The sequence below is a fragment of the Haliaeetus leucocephalus genome, unplaced genomic scaffold (assembly GCF_000737465.1).
Source record: "Haliaeetus leucocephalus isolate CR32 unplaced genomic scaffold, Haliaeetus_leucocephalus-4.0 Scaffold68, whole genome shotgun sequence".
NCBI lineage: Eukaryota > Metazoa > Chordata > Aves > Accipitriformes > Accipitridae > Haliaeetus > Haliaeetus leucocephalus.
Window position 1 is genome coordinate 1441755 of NW_010972504.1, and position 17429 is coordinate 1459183.

At 50.0% G+C, this 17429-nt stretch overlaps 1 protein-coding gene across 1 annotated transcript; it reads left to right on the top strand.

Moving 5' to 3' along the window:
- The first annotated feature begins 8400 nt into the window (after positions 1-8400).
- GUCA1A (guanylate cyclase activator 1A (retina)) lies at positions 8401-11900 on the top strand. The gene is made up of 4 exons (XM_010578976.1): positions 8401-8598; positions 10528-10677; positions 11242-11332; positions 11740-11900. Exons 1-4 carry the CDS (start codon positions 8401-8403, stop codon positions 11898-11900), a joined length of 600 nt encoding a protein of 199 aa, XP_010577278.1.
- Positions 11901-17429: the final 5529 nt, after the last annotated feature.

A 17429-nucleotide genomic window follows, 5' to 3' on the forward strand; every position in this document is an offset into this window, starting at 1 on the left:
GTAAATGTCGCTCAACGTCCGAGTCCTCTTAAAAATCCCCGACCTGACACGAACTACCCGTCTTTTCACGTCGGTGGTATACCGAGCGTTTGGGTGTGAGAGTTTTGATCTTTCTCTCACTGTCTCCGGTGTTTTTCTTGGCCTGCAGTGGCAGTCCCGACCCAACGGCTGGGGTCCCCTGCCCCAAGACCAGCCTTGGGACCTGAAGTCCCTGTCCGAGATCTGCAGGTGTCCGTGCAATACAAGGGAACGTCAGCCAGAGGCAAGGGAAAGCTGAAGTGTAATCCTTTCCCTCTCCCGTGTGTATGCTAGGAAGCAAATTAGCACTGAGTTTTTAGGAAGTGTCTTACTAAGCATTCAACTCCCCATCCTCCACGCCTGTGAGCCCCGCTGCAGATCCCTACTGGCTTCGGTGGGACTACGCGCCACCAGGCACATCTTCCTCCCTGGCGTGACCTGCGTGTCATTAGGGGCTGGGATGTTTTCTGATGCAAAAGCCTAAAGGCAGTGGGACTCGGCCCCAAATCATGGCTTGTTTCAGGTACAAAAGCAAGCGTCTAACGTTGCCAACAATCTTCTGGGTCATGCAAGTAAAAATTGGGAGTTAATGAGTAACATTGGTTATTAATAAATGCTGGGATCTCTGGAGAACTTTAAACGCAAAATAGCTGTTGAAACATTAACTCTGAAACACAGCTCACAGCATCAGGGTAAGATCATCCTGTCACACCTATTTCTATATTTCCAGCATATTTTGAGAGTCAAAACGATACAGATGTCTCTTTTCAGTGATAAGTATCACTTCTTTAATCACTTTGAAATTATGCTTTTCACAACCTTTTTTTGCCGCAAAGTACAAATTAGGGCGACACATTAAATCACCCATGAACAATGAAAAATGAGCACTGTTATGATATTTCAAAAGGAAAATCTAATCATGGCATAAATTGTCAGGCAGCACTTAAATAAAGTGAATTAACATGAATGGCAAATGGGGAAAGAAAAGGAGAGATAAAATGTCATACCACGTGGATTCAATACTGTGATTGTAGTATAGGGGTTAGAAGTATTTAAGACAGTTTTCAGAGAATTTAGCCTGCTCTGCAGATGTGCAGCTCCATCCAGCTGCTCAGACGCCTTTCCTGGCCGGGGAGCGGGGAGTCTCCATGGGCAGCCTGTGCCCGACTCCCGCCGCCGCTCCCGAGATCCGCTCCAGGAGCAGCGAGCGATGCCGAAGGGACGGCTCTGTGCCGTGCACAAGGCCTGCAATTAGTGGGACTCTGTCTGACACCCTGTCTGACAGTTATCTTAACTGCTGTTTGTGTGAGACAGAGAAAGGAAACCATCCTGCAAATATTTGCACGAGTGTGACTCCTGCACACCCTGCGCTCACTGTGCAGGGAACACAGCACAGGGACCTACAGTCGCGTTTTCGCCGAGATCGCAGGAAAGGGGATAGTCCTGCCTGCAGATAAGAGTGGTAATAGGATGGAAACTGGAAAACAGCATTCCTCCTGAGAGCTCTTCATGGGAACCCATCTAACTGAGCCCCAGACATTTAAAGAAAATTCATTGGCACCTCTTGAAAGCAGAAATCAGATGACGTGAAGGACCCACTCGCTACTGGAAAGACAAAAGACACAATATCTTTGCAAGACAGGCAAGGCATATGCGCTCACTGATATTCAGAGTCTTTGGCTGAACAAATTGAACAGGATATACAGAGAGACAAAGACAAGGAAAAGGGGAAGGAGAAGAGAAACTATTTTTAGAAGAGAAGCCAATAAAATCCTGTGGAATGAGAAAGCCTGGGCTCTTGCACGAAGGTGTCCCACAAAATGTCGTTACACCAAAGAGACTTCAAAGGGGCCACAGGGCTGCAGCGATGCTCTGCGGGAACAGGAGAGTGTGACTCAGCTCCCTGACAATTGCCCCCGAGGTGTTCCTCTGCCCCCGGGGCTGGGGGGACCCCAGCGCAGCACCCTCGAGCTCCGGGGGCGGTGAGCCGTACCCGTGTCACCCCACCAGCAATGGTTTTGCCTCACCCTGGGTGGTGAGCGTAGGAAAACATATTCCTCACAACATGAAGGGATGTGTGTTTTGAGGTGAATTTATTATCCCAGTGAACACAAGCTGCTAAACAGGCCTGCAAGAGTTCATGTGCACACTCCTGTGTATTTGTTCCAGCTGAAAAATACTCGCTCTTTACCTTCCACCTCCCAGTAAAGCATGGACCTCCCCCCAAAGACCAGAAAAAGCTCAGGACTAGCAAGAAGAGCGTTGTAGGTACGCTGCGGGGCAGGCGGACTTCTGCAAAGCGCAAACTCAAAAGACGAAGAAAAGCTGCCTAGTTTGGTGGCATGGCTGTAATTTTAAGGGAGGACAACTGCCACACGGCATGATCTCCTGAGTGATGGAGGCCACACAGCTAAAGGGACAGGTGGGCCGGGCTGGGCACAAAGCACAGGAAAGCACTTGGAAGTCCACCAGCAGGTTTTATGGCATAGAAATGGCCATGTGAGCACTGCTCTGATGTAACGCACCGCAGTGTGAGGCTGCCTTTGATCCTAATATGGGTAAACACCCCAGAACAATCTGCTTTTCCATCAGTGCGAGGAGCTGCGCCCTGCAGATGTAGATCGTTCCCTGCCGCACTCGCAGGTGTGCGAAGTGCTTGTGCAGCGCGGGTCCCCAGCCGGACCCGAAGGAGGGAGGGAGGGGACGGGAGGGATGGGAGGAGAAACCCTCATGTGTGGCTGCAGAACAGCAAACTGCACCTGTGGAGAGAGAAACGGCTCGTGTCTGGGGCGGGGAGCGGGTCCATGCTGCCAAGGACATGTTTCGGTGGGGGTGGCAGGGCCGGCAGAGCAGCCGGCAGCAGCCCCAGCCGTGCTCCAGCTGGAGGGGCAGCAGTGGTGGTTCCCGTCGGGTGAGGACAAACAGCACCTTCCTAATCTTGGCCGAGCCCCTGCTCTCCTCCGCACCCTCTGCCCGAGCAGCCCTGCTCAGCCTGGGCACCCCTATGACAGCCACCACGCCAGTGACACCCCGGTGGTCACAATGGCCCCGATGACCCTGATGATGGCCCTGACGGCCAGCGCTGCCCACCCTGGCAGTGCTGCCTCCAGCCTCCACCCCAGACGGCCCCGCATGCTGGGGTCCCCGCCAGGAAGATGAGCTCACAGGTGGGAGCCCTGGGCTCATGGTTTGGGAGGAGGGACTCCAGCTCGCCGTGTCCCCTTCCCTGTGGGCAGGGGGCTGGAAGACCCTTGCCCTGAGGGTGGCCGGGACAAAAGGGTCCTGGTGCTGTCGGTGCGATGCATCGTTCCCTCCACTGCTGCGCAAATCCCGGCTGCACCGCCGTCAGCTGGCTTTGCCCCCCGTGGCCGCTGAGATCTCAGAGCAAACTGCATGCGATAGCCCTGCGATGGCTCCGTGGGGACAAGCCAGGAGCTGCAGGAGCGGGGACTCCCTGCTGCAGAGCGAGGGGGACGGCAGCAGTGCAGGGGCAGGATGGGCAGCACTGGCAGCCAGGCGGGGGGGGACACTTCATCCAGGGTGGACGTCTGAACCCTTCGTGCTTTCTTGATTACTGAAGTCAGCCTTCTCTCCGTGACCTCACCTGTGAGGATCTTCTTTGAGAGGCAACAGACAATTTGGGAGGGATTAAGGATCTCTAAACATATGACTAGATGCAACAGGATTATGTGGGACTCTTAATTCAGGCATGGAGCACTGGCAGTGCCATAAATAGCACTGTGCGCGCTGAGCTGGTGTTTCCCCTCAACGACAGTGATTGTGTAAAGCAGGTGCACTCACCCAGGCACAAAGAATGTTTCTGCCAAGCTTCAGATGCCCCAGAGGGTAAGCTGGAACCCCCAGGGCAGGCGAACCCCATTGCAAGAGCAAAGCCCAAAGCTCAGCACTCCCTAGCATGGTATCCTGCCCGTCACTGGAAATGACTGTCAGCCCTCTATCGCCGAGCACATGCGAGGCTTGCACATCTCAAAAGCATCTACGTGACTTAGCAGTTGGGTTTTCAAGGTAACACACCTCCACACCCCAAATGCACTGCTTTAATAACATTAATGCCTCCCTGCTGGGTGGATGCAGTTGCAGCAGCGCAGTCGTGTGCATACTTGTCTCTTATCTTCCAAAGCAAGAAAGGCCATGAGCTATAATCATCCATGTATGTGAATATAATAATTTCTGAACAAATCTAAGTGTGTTCGGAGCAGGGATACATAAACCACACTGAAATGACTGTAGTGGTACAAAATCTGCTCTTCAGGAGTCAAAATCCCATTGTTTTATCCCCTGTGGATAAAATAGACTGGCGTTTCCCTGTGGCAGCGAGTGCTGAAATAACACTTGTCCTGAGCTCCAGCAAGGGAGCCTTTCAAGCATCTGGCAGGTGGCTGTACTGGGGGAATGAGTGACAAAAAAGAGGTGGTGAACCTGTGCCAATCTGGTCATTTCCCTCAAAGGCTTTAAGGAGATTTCTAAACAATTTGCGGGTGTCCCCCTCCTAATACGTTTAGGAGCTAGTGTTCACAGCCAGCTACAGGGAACAGAAATAGAGCACCAAGTAAGCCAAGGCATCACGGAAACTAGGAAACCTCTTTACAAGGTTAAAAATAAAGCCAGACAGCAAAGCGTATATTTAGGACGCGCAGGAGTAAAGCAGCTAATTGCCAGGGGGAAGAGCCAGTTTCCATTAGCACAGGGGTGTCATCAATGAAAACAAGATAACTGAGTCATGGTTAAATAACAGCAGCAGAAATACTTTCCCAGTCAAGCACAGCCTTGGAGCAGCCATCATGACAAGTCAGGCCTGTGTGTGTCTTGGGGCACACATCCACACCACCTCCTCTGGAAAGGGTTCATGCAAATGCACGGGGAAAACGGGCTGTTTCTGCAGTCCTCGGTCCCCCGTGTCGTGCGTACGGGTGATGGCACTGCCTTTGCTCCAAGGCTTCAGAAATGTGACCCAACTGACGACGAGGAAGAGTTTGCCTCACAAGATTCCATAACCCTGTTTTTCTCTTCACGTTTCTCGGGGGGAAAACCCACTTAGAGATTCAGCAAGAGCAGTTAGCACAGCACTACGAGGCACAGGGTGTTGGTAGGTACCTGCAGAGGGACCTGGAGCCTGCTGAGCTGCTGCCCCGGGCTGTGTTTGTAAAGGGCAGTGTTATGTTTGTGTCATCACCGATACGGCCCATTGCATCTTGTGGGTCAGACTGGGTTGAACCATTTTCATGGCTGGTTTGCCATGGCTGCGGTCTGGTAAAGACTTTACAAGGAGCATGTATTGCTGTCATTTATAGCTATTATAATTGAGATCCTGATCTGGGACCAGGGCTCCCCTGTGCCAAACACAGAAGGAAAATGTAGTATCCCCCAAAAGTGATGAAAGGGTGAGCCAGGTCAGACTGACAGCGGGAACATCAGCAACTGGGTAGCACTTTATGTTCACTCTGCAGTGTTACAAATAACCAGCTGAAATGCAAGTCAAGAGAGAATCAAGTCCTTTGAGTCTCGCCACGTGTATTCCCTCAGTACGCTTTGGTTTATTTTCACTAAGTCACTTCCACATTTCCAGTACATCATTTGACTTTAAACTCAGTTTCTCTTTAAATCACACCACCTTAGATTTTTAGCTAAAGAAATGTAAACACCTGACTTCTCAGCATTTAGACTGTGTACTGACTGCCCTTGCAGCGAGGGTAAGCAGGCTGGCACTCCCTAAGCTCTCCTGGTTTGTTTAACTTGCTGCTTTTTGGTCACCAGTACACAACTCTTGCGTCAGGCCTTAAGAACTGATGAGGATGGCAAAGTGTGTGGGCAATTGTCACGGATTTGTCTGGCTCTTTTGCTCCACAGGTGACTAAAACACAAGAAGCCCCTGGCAAAGACTGCAAGAGACCAAAGGGAATGGAGGAGACCAAAGCAATGCAGGAGGTCTCTCGCACACTGCCCATCCCAACAAGCCAGCAGTCTCCAGCACGTCACCACAGGGACCACCAGCCTTTGGCCACTCACTTCATGCCTTTTGTTGCCCATTTTGGGGGCCGTCAGCCCAACTCCTTCAAGTTTCTCTTCTACACACCAAGTTGCTCCAACTCATACAGCCCCTTCTACACCGCGCAGAAGCCAACCTGCGGGTACCGCTACCACCGTGACACTGATCACACCAGGAAGGTGATGGATGTCTCGAGTGCAAACATTGTGAAATGGAGACCCATTCTGGGCACAAGGCCGTAGTCGAGAACAATAAAGCCCAAGCAATGAAACCAGTGACCGATGTGACTTCAGCTTCCCATCGAGTGTCTGTGTTATGACAAACAGTGAGCACGTGAGCCAAGGAATGGGTGGTGAGGTTGTGTCACTGCTCCCCAGAAAAACACACAGCGTGGATTTTGCTCTAAAAACCTGGTCCAACTTGTCCTGTCATTTATTGCCACCTGCTTACACAGAGGCACTGGGTGTCAGCAGCACATGGCACTGCATGCATGGCCACCCAGCCAGGCTCATCTGCACAAGCCTGGCCTTAGAATACATTGCAAAACCTGGGAAGGTTTCACCAGCTTCTTCATCTGAGCCTAAATTCTGCTCCTTCTTTGAAAGGACATCTTCTTTCACTAGGCTTTCCTAGACACAGGCAAAGTATTGTTCTTCATGAATGGAAAAGCATGTTTCATTTGTGGCACTCAGAAATGAGATAGTAATTGGAGCTGAAATTCAGGCGGCACGTCCCTGCAGCTCTTCTCCAGAAGGTAGCACAAGATGGTTCAGCTTTTGCATTGCCCGTTCTGGAGAACTGGATGCACCATTAGCAAGTACTTCTTAAAATAGTTGGTGAGCCTGTATCCACATTTAATATGCAACTTTTCTACTATTAATGAGTGCCTCAGTATTGCATCCCCTCTCTGTGCTTTGGGACAGGCTCTCCCAGCCCTGTCCCCTTTGGTGGGTGGGTCAGAGCCCAGGGCACCCACTGAAGGCTCACCTTGCTCACAGGTGCTGTGCACAGCAGGGACCTGTGCCTGCTGCTGCTGGCGAGTTCAGGATTAGTACATCCAATTAGCGTTCCTCAGTCTAATGTCTTTTAAATAACTCTTTTATGCTTGTGTAATGCCACCTGCTTTAGCGGAGTTGTTCCTAATTTGCTTCAGTGCAGAAGCAATACCAAACTGCGACACATAAACGTTGGGCTCTTTGTCTTAAAGTTGTCAGGTATAAAAAAGTAAGTGTTACAGGACAGATTCTCTGTGGGTAGAGGTCCAGTAGTCACATCCATTTCATTACTAGTGGAGGATCTATGCTACTTTCTGAGGATACACTTTTTTGTCTCCCAGTCCTTCTCTGAATGCTGTGCATCAGAGTGAAAACAACATTGGTTTTGGTCATAATCACATGGAGAATTTTTCATGGTAATTCATCATAAATGAAAATAGAAGCTGCATTCAACTTCACTGGTGTCAGCCAAGTTCTGGTAAAACAGCGTCCAGGACATGCTCCGGGACGTGCCGCATGTGGGGTGATTCTGTGGAAGAAACACTCACCTGGCAGGATCAGAGAGAATGGACACGGGCACCCAGCACCTGGGTGGAGAAGGAACTTCCGCAGGAGAGATCATCATAGCATCTGGTGTCTGCATTTAAAGCACTTAAAGCTCTACCATTCAAAGCAATTATGTTTCTATGTTTGTCTCAGCACACCAAATTTACCCTCATTATAGCATCTCTTACAGGAGCTGAAATGGTACTTCCCCCTCCCTGAATTTCAGGCTCAAACTGACAGCCCCATCTGGAAATCCTCCAGCCAGAGTAAGGTGAAGGGAGACCAAAAAGACAGTAAAGCACAGAGACTTCCGAGTGGTTTTCTTTCATTTTTCTTACTCTGATTTTTGGTGCAAAAGTTACTGCTCATGTTACCCCACACAAAATCATAAATGAAGTGGATTAGGAGATTACACCATCATGGAGAAAATTCCACCCACCCTCCTAATCTCCTGCTGGGCCTGTAATCTGCAAGACTTTCCCATTTTACCTCCTTTCTATTTTAACCCTGAACTCTTAATGCCTGGCAGGAGCCCATCACCCCCCCGAGCCTCATTGGCTGGGGAGGGATTTGCTGGGTACTTAAATGTCACCCTCTTGTCCAAAGAGGGTTTTGTGCTTTTGAGTTTTCCTGGGCAGAGGTGTCTTTTGCATCCATCACCACTGAATCGGTACAGCCCCCACACAAGGCAATTTGATTTTTCCTGATACTGTGATCCCTGCAGCGCTGGTGACATTTGGACTTTAAAGGCAAGAAGCAGAATTTAAAAGAAAGCCCTCAAATTGCAGAAAACATCCCTTTTTGGCTGCAAAGTGACCAGCACTTGGCGTGGAGATGGGGAACATGGACGGGAAATCTGTGGAGGAGCTGAGCACTACCGAGTGCCACCAGTGGTATAAGAAGTTCATGACGGAGTGTCCTTCTGGCCAGCTCACCCTGTATGAGTTCAAACAGTTTTTTGGCTTGAAAAACCTGAGTCCAGCAGCAAACAAATACGTTGAGCAAATGTTTGAGACGTTTGACTTTAATAAGGTAAATATTGTCCTTCCCGCTCAGCCTGTGCCGGGACCGGCCGTGCTCAGCTCCCTGCGTGCGATCGGGTGTGGTATATTTGGGTGTATGCAATATAGATGTATATCTAAGCATATACGATCTGATTCTCTACGGCCTCATAAATTGTAAAATCAGTTATGTAAGCAAAAGATGTCAGCAAAAATCTGGAAGAAAATAGACTTCTCCCAGTATTGATTTAGTTTTAAATTATTTTAGTTTTAAATTATTAAAATTGTGGGGTTTTATCTGGTAGTCTGTGATCCCTTTAAAATGAAGTGCCCTTTAATCCTTAAATATCGAATGTTGTGACAGTAAGGAACAAGCGAGCAGCGTGACAACAAGCGCTGCATTCATGCAGAAACAGCGAGTTCCTGAGCCACGCAACGCGGCATGAACTACGGTTTGCAGAACAGATCGGGTTTGTTTTTCTATTGTTTCAAATTATAAATGGATTACAGTTTCATTGATTTTATGACACGTGCTCAGTCCCATACGGTAAGGAGCTCGGGCCCTTTGCTCCCTGCGGAGCGGCTTTGCACCTCGGGCTGTCGCTGTGCCAGACCCCCGGCGCGGGGCAGTCCCGGAGCCCCTGCGCGCCTTGGGGAGCGCTGTCGGCCCAGCTCGGGAGCCGTGCCAGAGAAGCAGATGGATGCTGTGTCTCTGAGAGGAAACAACACCCTCCCTTGCTTGCACATGATTTGAAATTGCACCTCATGCGAGATGAGGAATATATTTTATGGCAACCCGAAGGGCTTAGTGGGCTTAATCCCACTGAAAATAATACAATTTGGGCCCTAAATCCTTTAGGTATTTTGTTTGTGCCTTGGCCTTTACCTTGCTCGCTGCCCTGTGTTTGAATGCATGCCTGAAAAGGGAATTGATGCACAGGAAATCCTGCTGGGAATGGGGCTCAGTAGCTATTTATACCTAATCTGGCTCTTGCAGCAGTGGGATAAAGCAGATGATCTCTTCTTGAACCTGCCCCGTGGCGCGGTGGCTTTGTTCATTGACAAAACCCTGGCTTATTCCCTCCCAAAGACTTTCTGTGGTTTATAGTACGTACCATTTGCCTTCAAAGCGCTTTGTGTCTCAATGGTATGTGCCATCAAAACGCTCTGTGGCGAGCACCACGTGTTCTAGCAAACTTCCTAGAAGCTGTGAACATCACGGGGCAGCGTCTGCAGGCAGGATGGTGGCACACGAGCTCAGCCCAGCTTTGCACTGGTCCCATAACCCTGGCCGGAGAGCCGTCGGCAGGCCCAGCTGAACGTCTCCAATGCTGCGGCGTGAGCTGGTGGCGGGCAAACACCTGGGAGGAAAGTCAAAGATAAAACTGTTTGTGCTTTTGACGTGACCAAACTTCAAGCAGATACACAAATGGCACAGGGACAGAGCAGCGCCTTTCCAGCCCGAGATGTCAGCAACGTGCTGGGGTCATTCCCGAGTTTGAGTTCATTCCTCTCCTAGAAGTTTGCGTGCGAGACCGCTTTGCAGCAGAAAAGATCTATAGGTGTGCGCAGGCAGGATAAGGTTAGGCAATCCATCAGGGTTCATCTGCATAAGCCTGTTCCTCTTTGACCTCTGAATTACCACTGCTTTGCAAGAAGAGATTCCTTTAGCACAGGCTAGATTTTGAGGCTTCGTTAGTCCCCAAGCCAGGTACACACACTGAGTTCATTCATATCTCTGCATAAATGAACATGGAGCCCTCACCATATGGTGCACTGGCTTTAACTGGTGGGTGTGTGGGGAACCCGCACCCTGCTGCGCTCCCCAAGCCCCTGCTCTCAAGGTGGCGGCCACACGCTGAAGTCTTCCAGTGGGGACTTCCAAAAGTGACCAGGAAAATCACTTACTGCCTGACTTTTTGCTTTTCATCTCATCTAGCTTCTAACCTTCTGCTTTTAGGATGGCTACATAGATTTTATGGAGTATGTGGCAGCTCTGAGTCTGGTCCTGAAAGGGAAGGTGGATCAGAAGCTGCGATGGTATTTCAAGCTCTACGATGTGGATGGGAACGGCTGCATTGACCGGGGAGAATTGCTGAACATCATCAAAGTGAGTGGGCTCAGCTTTTTCCATTTCTATCACAGACTACGGTCATTAGACACAGGTAGACAGAAAAATTGTTACAGGAATATTCCAACCCAAAAGACAACTCCCTGGTAAATTAGTAGGCACTGGCCAAACCTGCTGCTTGTCCTCTGCCAGTCCTCCCACCAGGCTGGCCTCCCTGGCCGGACCTGTTTCGAGCACCCCACACCCCCCACGGCACCTGCACGCTCCAACACGCAGGAACCCCTTGTCTTCTCATTGCAGGTTGTTTAACCACATCCACTGAAACCTGGGCTGAGATAAGCACTTGAATTTAATCTAAGGATTTTCAGAGGTGAATGGCTCCTGGATTATCCCAGTATGCCCACTTAATCTTTTAATGCATTTATTTCCTTTTTAAATTATTTTAATCTCCAGTGTTTTAGAAAAGACTTACTCCTTTCAGAACCTAACTGCTTGCAAAAAAGTTTGGGCTCTCATGTCCGGTCACTTAGCCACTCGTACTGACGGATACAGAAATCTGCACAACGCTCAGTAATGGTCCTCCGTGTCCTTCTTTCCCTCCAGGCTATTCGAGCTATCAACCGGTGCAACGAAACGATGACGGCTGAGGAATTCACAAACATGGTGTTTGACAAAATTGATATAAATGGAGACGGTGAGGAACTTTCTTATGCAATGCCAAGTACTGCTCCCACTTTCCCCCTTACCTGCAGTTCAGTCTGGCAGAGCAATTCCAGATGCTGGATGTCCCAAAACCCCAGAATATGAGGAGAGCTGGCAGAGAGCGGCTCTCCGTGACAGTTTACCTCCCCGTCCCCTCTACGGGCTGCAGCCAGCCCAAGGGGACGCTGCAAAGTGCCCCTCGTCTTACTGGCAGGGTGGGGATCTGCGCGGGGTTTAGCTGTGACGGGGTTTGGGGTGGACGATACACGAACCCGGGACCTCCGGGAGGGCCCTGGTTCATGGTCCGTGCAGCAACTGGGGGGCAGCTCTGAGGCTGCCGGCGGAGGGAGGAGAAGGGCTGCTGGATTTAACAGACTTTTTCTGACCGTGCCTTCACAGGCGAGCTCTCCCTGGAAGAGTTCATGGAGGGCGTGCAAAAGGATGAAGTGCTGCTCGAGATCCTCACCCGCAGCCTGGACCTGACACACATCGTCCAGTTGATCCAGAACGATGGGAAGAACCCGCACGAGCCGGAGGAGGAGGCGGAGGCTGCCCAGTAGGCTCCCGGGACGCCTTCCCTTCGTCTCTACTTTTACCCCCTCGCATTATTAAAACAAATCGGGTCGTGGCTGTGGGAGCTGGTGAGCTGTCCCAGCGCTAGTGTGACCAGCGATAGACTATCCCGCTAGCGCAGGGACCGGGATCTGCTCCGAAGGTGCCGGTCCCCTGGCAGATGGTTCGGGGGAGCCCTGGGGCTCACCGGGCACTGCCCTGGCCCTGCCTGGTGCAGCCACATGAGCCGGCAAGAGGAAAGGCTGCTGTGAAGAGGGGGTGCTGCCATGGCAGCTCGTCACGCTGGAGGCACACGACCACCCCCAGGACTGCCAACGGGACCACGGGGCTCTTTGCTCTGCGGGGGCCTCTGGATGTTGCTGCTGAGCAGAGAGGGGGTAGACTCTCGCCTCCCCGGGAAGGGGGAGCGGCACCACACGATGCAGTTAGATAATGCACCAACAGAGCCTCAAAATTCCCACCGAGGCAGTGGCCAACACCAGCATCTGCAGCCTCTGCGGGGGAAGAACCCCAGGGCTGCCCGGCATTTCGGCCCTGGTGAGGGAAGTCCCCAAAGGACACATGTACAAAACCTAGAAAGCAGACCTGAACCTTCTCTTTCCGTATATATTTCCAGAGCACGAGATCAGTGGGTTTGTTCATTCGTTCTTTGATTTGTTATTATTCTGTTAGCAATCGCTAGTGATAATGTAAGGCAAAAACATCTATGAGCTAGAAAAAGGGGAGCGGTGAATGCAGTGGCTTTTCTTTGTTTAAAAGCATTAAAAACATAGAATGGTGCCTTTTTTGAACAACTATCTGAACTTTAAGGGCATGTTTCTCCTTGAAATGTCTGGAAGGGCTGCAATGGCAGTAACCTGAGAGGGAAAAGTCTTGCATGTTTGTAGGAATATTCCTGCATGTCTTATCACCTCTACAACAAACTTAAACTCTCCTGCAAGTTACACTCTGTGGCACCCTCGAGCATCAGGTGGTTTTAACTACAATGGCAGCGAATCGTCTGCATGCAGTTCGGAGGGGTGTGCTGCTAGAGACAGGCTAGACGCAGTGTACAAGTACCCGAGTATTCCTGAGCAGGCAGTGGGTACCATCACCTCCACGCTACAGTGGGCTCAAGTACTGCCCCCTGTGGAATAAAACCCAGTCACCCCTTATTAGAGCATCCTGGGCACAGCAACCTCGTCAGCCGGTGCTAATTACCAGTGCCACAAGAGGGGCTGCACCCAGGACCGAGCACACGCACAAGGGAGGCTGCGAGAGCAGCGGCCTCGCCCCCGCACCGTCCGCCGTCCCCGCGCCGGGGCTGCGCCAAGGCTGCTCCTGGAGAGGAGTTTCCTCATCTGATGGGAGCAAGTTTCAGGCGTGGCGAGGCGATACGGGACACCAGGAAGGATTTCTTGCCTAGCTGAAAGACTTGTTATTTAGCACTGAATGCTTGCAATTCATAAGCAATTTTCTGACCATTTTTCCTAGCGCCTTTTTCACTTGACAGTGTTTTACCTGCAAGCTTTTTTACTTCCAATCTTATAGTGAATTAATAAAGATATTTTACAAGATTATTTCCGGTTGTGCTTTTTCTCTCTTTCAACCAATCATTCTGTTTCCAGCAGGACAGATTAACTGTCTCATGTTCTGCAAGCGCAGAAACCTTTGGTTTGCCTTTGTTAAAATAGTTCTTTCGCAAGAACAGCACAAGTGTGGGGAGAGGTCTGTTTTCTTCATAATCGGTGTAGAAAAGGGGCTGCTCCTGGGTTCTTGCATCCTGCCACGCTGCCTGCTCTTCTGAACCTCATCTGCATTGAGCAAGCGTACTTTAATAAAACCTCACGCCCTGGGTAGTCCTACAACTCTTTCTTCTGGAGCTCTGCTTTACCCACCGACATTTCTAGGCACCTCCTGCTTTTCTCCCTGCTGCTTTCTGGGCCACGTGTGGCAGCCCCGTAGCTCCCTCCTGCCCGTTTTCCGCCCAGACAGGCAGCAAGCGTGGGATACACGGCCACGGCCCCGCCGGCAGCTGCCCCCGGCAGCCTGGTTTGGGCTCCGTTGGTGTTGGAAAGGCACACAAACCAAAAGGCCACCGAGAGGAACCCTTTGACAGGCCAGCTTGTCCAGGCATCCCACTTACACCAGTGAGAGAGAGAGCAGGCTGCAACCATCTTATTAGAGCCGGACTGAGCTGTTTACTCAGTGTGTAATACTCCTCTTTGCAGCAAAATTAACTCCCCCACAAATGACCAGCGCAAAACTTACTGCACTTCACCTTTACAACAGCAGCAAAGAGGGAGCCGAGTTCAGCGTGGGCTTTCTGTGCACTCTCCTTCCGCAGAGACACGTTCAGTCCCACCCATGCTTCCTTCAGCCTCTCCTCTGCAAGCCCAAGAAGCTGCAAGAAGCAGCCCTGACAAGCCCAATTTCTATTTATAAAGACAAAGTTATTCTAAAAGGGCTGTCTCAGAACAGCCGGCTGGCCGGAGGCACCTTTCAAACCTCAGCGTCTCTCTCCAAAGGATGTTTTTTCAGCCTCTAAGAAAGCAAATTAAAAATAATTAAAAACTAATATTGTGACTCTCTTTGCCCTAACTCAGGCGTAATTAATTTATTTCAAAATAGTGGTGGCTGTTCAGGTGCCAGCCACAGACGCATTGCTCACTCTTGTGACAAAGTCACTGGTGAATGAGGGGCAGCACAACCTCTCTGGGGAGCGCAGGAACGGCTTTTTTGGGGAGCTGCCATCAGAGGGGCGATGGGCCTCTGAGGCCGGATGGTCGTGCGGCTCTGCCTCCCCTTTGTGGTGACCTGGGACAAGTCCCTGGAGCCAGGTTTGTTTGGAAGAATTGCGGCTACGATAAAACCACCCAGCGAGCACCTTTCTGCAGCACCCCGCCGTTTATCTCAGCAGGGCTTGGGTGCCAAAAGGCCATAAAAGCTGCAGTGCACGCCTGGTTTTTGAGGGAAATCCCAACTGCGTGGACCCACCTGGGGTTGGGAGGGTCTTGGGTGGGCTCCACACCCACGTCCTGCCGCCAGCGGGGCTCACTGGGATTCCCAGCCCGTGGTTTTGGAGGGAGGATGGGGAGCAGGACTTCAGCCCTTGCTACATTCTCCGCTGCAGCTGCCCCGTCCCAGTCCCCGTCCCCGCAGTCCCTCTGTGGGGGAACCGGGATGGGCTCGCCCGACAGCGACGGCTGGGTCTTGCGGAGGAGCAGCGCTCAGGAATCCCGGGAACCCACCGGGAACGGAGCCGGTGGGCTCTGCAAGGCAGCAAAAATCAAACAGAAGTGAGGTGATGAGCCCAGGAACGGACGGTGGCAAATTGCAAAAATATTTCCCTTTGCATCCCCGTGCTAAGTTAGGGCGTGAGGCCTGAAAGGTGAAGAAATGAGACAAAACAGGTTCTCAGCCAGATGCTTCTAAAGGTCCCTCATCCCCAGGGGATGCGGCTGCCCTGCAGCACAGCGTACAGCGCATCAGATCCCAGAACACCATTAGATTACCTTAAATACGCGGTTTTTAAGGGTAACGTGTTTGAGATACTTTCTAAACTTCTGAGGTGCAGTTTCCTTTGAAGAGGAGGAAGAGGAAAGAAAGAAGAGTATTTTCCCATACTGCCAGAGCTGACCACGGGCGCTGAGGAAAGGACGAGTATGGGGAGACCACAAAAAGTCCCTAAAGCAATCAGCACAGGGCTGTATGAGTCCTGGCATGGCCACTCTGTTTTTCAACACGACATTTTCAAGGGGTAGCTGCACTTGGGTGCTTTGGGAATGACCTGGACACAAACCTTTCCTCTGGGCAGCCACCGAACCCCAGCTACCCATGGGTGAACCTCCCCTCTCAGAACATCAGGTGTATAGACAAATAAAGAGCATGGCTAAGCATAGTTAGATGTAATTATCCTCTTCCCTTCTCAGCCTCATTATTTCTGCTGCTCAGCACTTGCCCCAGGAACGCACCTTCCAGAGTATTTTAGGATGCGATGCCTCCCTGGCTCCTGTTTTCTGGGGCCTCTCCCCATCAGCCCCTTTCAACAAGAACCTCACCTTCAGCTTTTTAACCTGATTATTTCACCTTCAACCCTACCCAACTTCAGGGGCATCAAACATCAGAGCAGATGGTAGCAGCTCAGAAAAATCACAAGGCATTTGCCTTTTCCAAGCCATCCTGTTTCCCAATTTAGACCAAAAAGAAATCCGATCAGTCAAATCCAATTCTAGCTGGGCTGTAAGTCTGGAAAAATGGATTATGCAAAGTATCTGACATCAACAGCTTGATGTGAATGTTGAATTGAGTTTGGGAGGAGATCAAAGCATTTATACCTATGGATTTAAAAATAGGACTAAGACTAAAGCACCTTGACAAAAGATTACACGATTGATAAGAGGAACAATTTTCCACTGGGTTATGCCAGCACTAACACAAGCATTACCCACCACATGCACCGTTACCATCCCAAGTCTGCCCAGGCCAGAGGAGGTGGAACCATCCGGCTGCTGAGTCCAACATTAGGCCCTAAATTCTTCAAGGTTCCTGTTTCAGTCCTGGCAGGGGCCATCTCATTGCTGCACTGTCAGTTCACTATATTCTAACCACCTACTTCAAATTCCACTGAGAGATTTTTTTTTTTTAAAATGATACATTTATGCTTTTCACTGTCATTGCATAGAAGTTAAACAGAAGAGACTCCTTTCCTACTCCGCATCTGCAATAGCATCCCCATCTCTGCCTTATATGTGTCTTATCCGGGTTAGCTCTTACACTTAACACCTCCCTTACATTCATTGTGTCAGTCTCAAAGACTACAGTTTTGGTCAGATACTCAGGTGCTTACACAGTTCTTCACCTTCATTCTAAATGAAAAATAGATACCACAAAACAGATAGAATTTTAATAAATCTTTCTTTATTAAATTCATATGTTACAAAATTTCTACCAAGAGCTGTACAAGTGCTCAGTGTTAGGATGCCCTCTACCACCCCAGCAGAGGACTGCTGGTGTGGGGGACACCAAACAGCTTCTTCCATGCCTGATCTGACCAGGTGAACAGAACAAGAGAATTTAAAGCATTTAAGTAAACCTGCAGTACACAACTATAGTAACTAAACATCCACTTAAAAATTGTGCAAGAAGCAGAGTGTGTTATGTTGGTTGAGATGCTGAAATTTAAGGAATTTGAGATTTGTATCCTCCCATCAAAACATTTGTCCACAAGTTGTAAAATCAGTAAAGTGAATCTTTTCTTCCGGGCCCTCAAGTCAGAAGTAAGATTTTCTTTCTTTCAGATCTTTGGCTGAAACTATTGACTTGAATGAGCTTTAAACAGCTGCCTTACAGCAGCATAAACTAGAAGTCTAATCATCTCTGATAAGTAAACATGCCACAAGCTAGTGTGCATTTACAGAGAACTCTTAGAAAGGCTATTTAGAAGTGGAAATGTATATGTATTTGAACTCTAGCACTGATTGTATCTTATCCTGAATACTTCCTCATGTTCCTGAATTTAAACATTGGTTAAATTG

Bases quoted from the DNA above. Each gene is read 5' to 3' on its own strand.
- GUCA1A (XM_010578976.1), top strand. From the start codon at position 8,401: ATGGGGAACATGGACGGGAAATCTGTGGAGGAGCTGAGCACTACCGAG. The intron at 10,678-11,241 runs GTGAGTGGGCTC...CTTTCCCTCCAG, and splicing joins AATTGCTGAACATCATCAAA to GCTATTCGAGCTATCAACCG. The intron at 11,333-11,739 runs GTGAGGAACTTT...GTGCCTTCACAG, and splicing joins AATTGATATAAATGGAGACG to GCGAGCTCTCCCTGGAAGAG.